This window comes from Chanodichthys erythropterus, chromosome 8 (assembly GCF_024489055.1).
Source record: "Chanodichthys erythropterus isolate Z2021 chromosome 8, ASM2448905v1, whole genome shotgun sequence".
Taxonomy (NCBI): Eukaryota; Metazoa; Chordata; class Actinopteri; order Cypriniformes; family Xenocyprididae; genus Chanodichthys; species Chanodichthys erythropterus.
Window position 1 is genome coordinate 1,802,075 of NC_090228.1, and position 5,624 is coordinate 1,807,698.

The 5,624-nt window shown below is 35.9% G+C and overlaps 1 protein-coding gene across 2 annotated transcripts in view; it reads right to left on the reverse strand.

The window, feature by feature from the left end:
* Positions 1-4,192: 4,192 nt before the first annotated feature.
* ptn (pleiotrophin) overlaps positions 4,193-5,624 on the reverse strand; it is a 46,127-nt gene continuing 44,695 nt past the window's right edge. For both annotated transcript variants that reach the window (XM_067391372.1, XM_067391371.1), the window contains exon 5: positions 4,193-4,809. In XM_067391372.1, coding sequence (XP_067247473.1) covers positions 4,754-4,809 — 56 coding nt within the window. In that variant the 3' untranslated portion in view covers positions 4,193-4,753. The remainder of the gene's footprint in view (positions 4,810-5,624) is intronic.

Consider the following 5,624-nt stretch of genomic DNA (forward strand, 5'->3'; position numbering starts at 1 on the left):
TAGTAAAGTAGCATGAATCTCATTCAAATTGTGCAAGATGTAATCTGGCATTTTCCTTTGGGAATCGTGGTTGTAACTGTGGCATATTGGAAAATTGCAGTTACCATGGTACATTTTTGTCACAGAGCTGTCCTGTATTTATACTGCCATATATGAATATTAGACACATTCGTTCTCATCCCATCTGTTATGTCCATCCCTCAAAACACATTTAAAGTAAAACCTGTTTCCAAATAATCCATGTTTACTTTTAGCACTATCTCTCTTTCTTCAATCTTTCCTATTCACTTGGCATATACTTAACTTTCACACATACAATTTTACACATGCATAAACATAACACTATCATGCATTATGATGTTTTGTTGTTCTTCGGCAGATTTTAATGTTAGTGATTACTGTAGGATGAGTGACAGGGTGTAAAATACAGAGAAACTGTTAATAATTAGTATTCAGCTCAAAAAATATGCTGACAGATGAAAAATCTGTGTGTGTGTGTGTGTGTGTGTGTGAGAGTCTGTATTTCCTATTTTGTAGTTATGAGGACCAAATGTTCCCACAAGCACAGTAATACCAGTCATTTTTTTGGTCCCCATGAAGAAACAAGCTTATAAATCATACAGAATATGTTTTGAAAATGCAGAAAGTTTTCTGTGATAGGTTGGTTTAGGGTCAGGGGAGAGAATATACAGTTTGTACACTATAAAAATCATAACTTCTATGGAAAGCCCCCATAAAACACGAAAACCCAACATGTGTGTGGAGGTCAGAGGTCGCGAGAGATGCGCGGGTTCTGTGTGTTATTAGTTGCGAGCAGGACAGATAGCGCAGGTGTCAGAGTGAGCGTTCGGCACAATCCGGGCCTTAAATGGGCCGACGCTGGTCTCACATTCCGTCTGTCCTTCAGCGAGGGATAAGCACTGAGAGTGTGTGATAAGATGATCTTTACAGAAACACTCCACAGGGAACACAAACAGACGGACGGATGCCACTGTGATCTCAGTGATGCCGCTGGTGGTGACCTGCTTTGTCATGTTTAGTGTGCACATAAACACACACACATACACTCACTCACACACGCGCACACACACACACACACACACACACACACACACACACACACACACACACACACACACACACACACTTATCTAGCTCTGTAAATAAGGATATTCCATAGACTTCTAGTCTCTTTATAGCCTCATCATTTAAAAGAGAAAACTAAACTCAACCAATCAAAGAAAACTTGCATTTTTAAAATAATGAGTAATATTTGTCAGATTCAGGTCATTTATGGAGACACATTTGCACACAAAGTCCAGCTAAACTAAGTAAACACTTACATATAAACAAGTGAGTGTCATGAAAACTGCTATTTGTAGGGTATTTAGAAAAAAATATATACGTACACTGTTAATTTTGGATGGCTAAAATCCATTTAATCCAGTTAATGAAGTCTTTTCTGGACTGTTCCTGCTAAGCAAAGAAGTTCTACCTGGTTTACTGAAGGTCCGCCCTCTGATTTCAGAAATAGCCAATCAGAGTTTAGAGTTTTGGAGTGACACCTAGAGTGGCCAATCCTGTATATATATGAAATCCCCAAAAAACAGTCTTCATAAAGTTTCTGTATGTGTTCAGAACTCCAGAACCATCTTCATCATCATGAGCAAACTGACAGCACAATTAACATTAAAGGGCTTGAATGTATTTTCTAATCTTTTGAAGTTTACGAAATATAATCAAATCTCTATTCTAGTGTTCCTTTATGTTTCTCTGTATTAATTTTTAGAAACGTCCATTTTTACAACTTAAAAGTGTTTGTGTGCACGTGATTGTTTGTTAGTTTTGTGAAAGACAAACACAAACGTGTGCAGATCTTGTGTGTGTGTGTGTGTGTGTATGTGTGTGTGTGTGTGTGTGTGTGTGTGATCTGCAGGCTCATGACCCTGAGGTCAGTGCAGAAATATACTTTAAAGCGCATTATACACACTTAGCTATACAAAGGCTGCATCCAAAATCGCATACTTCCCTACTATATAGTAGGCGAACCTACTGATGACTACTAAGATTTTGAAGTGTGCATATGACGGACACTTTACTATCCCATGAGGCCACGGGAGAGGATTTGTGAATGGCAATGGCACGTGATAATGACAACAACGTCTAGATTACATTCATACTATATAAAACATACTCTTTAACCTAACCAAGTAATTACTTATTCAAAATAAGTACCTAAGTACCTAAAGAGTAAGTAAATAAGCTAAAGAGTAAGTGATTTCGGACGCAGCCCGAGTGTGTTTTATAACGGGCGTCCCTGGAGCACCTCGAGCCTCTTGTATGTGTGTGTTTGTAATGTTGTATGTAACTGCACTGTGTGTTTGTGGTTTTTAAATCATCAGGAGAGTCAATGTATGAGTGTGTGAGAGAGAAATTCAAATCTAGCGTGTGAAATCACGCGCACACGGGCCGTTTGACAGCAGAACGGCTGCCAAAGACACACAATTACCAACCCATCAAGATATAAACAACAAAAGAACAACATACAGAAGACTTACCTACTCACAGATGCTTTTCTATAACGTTTTTTTAATCGACATGTAAACTGATTATATATAGGAACAGTATGAGGTGGGAAATTCAGTCCGGTGGGATTCAGCGAGGAAGAATCAAGCCATACATGGACATGAACCGACAGACAAGAATAGCTGGATGACTTTATGGAAGGTGTTGGTGGCCATAGCAACTGAAGCAGACGTCTGTGCACTCGCGAACTTCAAAGTTGTTGTTTTTTTCTTCCCTTTTTTGGTTTATTAATGGTTAGTTTGAAAGAAATAGATCTAAGAACTGAGACTGCAAACATACTTCACACAAGTACGCGGATGCTTTGCCAACAATGTGGCCCATTGAACTTTTTGTGGCGGTAACAAACCTCAGTCCTCAAGGGGGCGATAGAGTTTGTGCCATTTATGAATCCAGTACTTGATCTGAATCTCACAAAGCAAACACACACCTATTCATCAAATAATCCTAATAAAATATAGAGCTGTCACAGCTTCCACAAAAATCTGAAGAAGCACACTGTTTTCAACATATTTGATCATAAGAAATGTTTCTTGAGCAGCAAATCTGCACATTAGAATGGGTGTGTTGTTATGAATGGGAGAAAACTGCAATGCGCAAAATGGCGGAATACTTCCCGCCTTCTAAGTAAAAGAGCCAATCGCTGATTTATAAAGTCATCACGTCACTGCAGCAACCGTTAGAGGCTCCGGTTCCCATAAAACCTGAGACTCGCGCATTGACTCGTCTAGCCTGAAAAACAAACTCTATTTCAACATAAGAAACAACATTTATGGGACAATTTGTTGCTGATTTGAAATGTGTTATTTAATTGTAAGTTCGCCAAGCAGTTTTTGAGATTTCAGGATTCCCCCATTTAAATAGATAGGACTTGGTCTTAGATGCCCGGAGGTGTTGCAAATATGGCCGCCGAGTGAACAGACTTTCCTTGAAAGGGACTTTGGTGTGTTCGACTTGTACTTGTGTCGAGTATGTTTCGGCTGTAATGCGTAAAAGCAGCTAGAAGTAGCGCAATGGACTTGGAAAGAGCCTCAAGACGTGTTTTAATGTGAAATAGTAACTTACAAACGCAACACTCGTGGCCTGAGACTCTGAAAAAAACAACAAGAGGCGACGCAAAAGAGCGTCGAACTCACACGAAAGCGGGTTTATACCAAAAATGTTGATCATGATCCAGCTGGGTTTGAGTGACGATGTTTGTACAGATGACGATGTAAATACTCAGTATGGCTTCTTTTTCTGTGTCACGTGCTTCTATTCACTGTGAGTTGTGGCTTCCATCAGTCATGTGACATGTGGTTTATCAGCTTAACGTTTGTATTATAATATATAATAGTCTATATGTGTAGCACAGATGACGTGTAAATACATGTGTTTATTAATGAATATGAATGTTATTGATCTTTATTAGGGCAATGAAGGGATTGATCTCTGATGAAAAATGAAGTGTATTTATAAGATTTGCTGTATGTGCGATATACTTTTGGAGAAGAGTTCTAGCAAATAAAGCTGTTATGATGAATAATAACTCACCTGTTCTGCTCATTTCAGCATTTAGTCATTGAAGAAATGACACAGGAACATGCTCATTTATGGATGGGCAGGAATAATTAATCTCTTTATTCACTGGAAATGATGTTACATCCAAGTTTTAAAGCATTAGTTTGTTTGAGAATGTCTTTAACTGTGATTTTTTTAATTTGAATGTGGTTCCAAACAGAATTCTAATTAGAATTCAAGTACAGTTTAAATGTAAGTGCAGTTTTTATTGAAACATTATTTCATTTCTTAGTATATACATTAATAATATGATCTCATTCACACCACATATGGGATATTTCAGAAACATCAAATGATCACTGTTTAAAATGCTACATATAAAAAAATCATAAAAAGTATTTATTATCTTTCTTTGCTTGGACAGTGGAAGCACACTTAATTTCCCAGAACGCACTCATTTATACTCTTTTTAAGGATCTTTTGTGTCTTTTGTTAGAAGATTCATCTGAAGATTTTAGTAGACTCGTTTGTCTTTCTTTTATCATTGCTTTATTATTCTGTGAGCTGTAAATTAAAGCTACAAACGATCTAAAAATATTCTGTTAGAAATCATCTCTTCCGCTCACATCCAGGAGCAGAAGGAGAGACGCTTCAGGATGAAGTTTCTGCTCTAGTCTGTCGGGTTTCGCTCCTTCTTCTTCCCGTCTCGTTTTGGTTTCTGTGAATCTGTGGAGAGACACACACACGAACATCATGAAAACACGTCCAGCTCGTGTTTCAGTCCAAAATCAAAAGAAAACACAAGAAATAATATTTTGCATTATTTTAGTATCATTGAGATACTATTACAGTTTTTATTAATAGTTTTCATTTTGATTTTAGTTAAAGTTTTGGTCATTTTAATATTAAATGTCTATATTTTTTTTAATTTGAGTGATTTTAGTACATCAAGTTAAACTGAATGATAATGAGAAATGTTGGCATCTAGCGGAAATAAAATAAGTTACATTTTTTATGTTTTATTTTATTCCAGTTAAGGTTCATTTTATTATTTTAATGATTTTAGCTTTAGTTATAACCATAATAACCCTGCTTTAAGAAAATGAAGCCTGTTTTATGCACATTAAAAGTGTTTTGCACTGTAACACTAATGTCAATTTAACCCCATATTCTCTTTGCTGTTAATTATGGATAATGCGTCTGAACGTGCTGCTTTTGAATAATTCTCATTATGATTCTCATAGTTTCTTATTTTTTATTTCATATTACAGTATTTTGTTTCATTGTGTAAATTAAAAATGACCATTTTAATTTAAATCAAAATGCTACTGTGATGTAAATATTTTACCATACAATATACATTCGAGTAATTTGTTTTTGCATGATAACAAGAAAATATGACACTGACAGAAAAATCACTTTTCATTGTAGTTTTAGTAATATTTTGAATTAGCTATTAATTTTTCAAAAAGGTATGATAATTTAGTTGAATTTTTAATAATTTGTATTATTAATATTATTTTTAAATATTCCTATTTAGG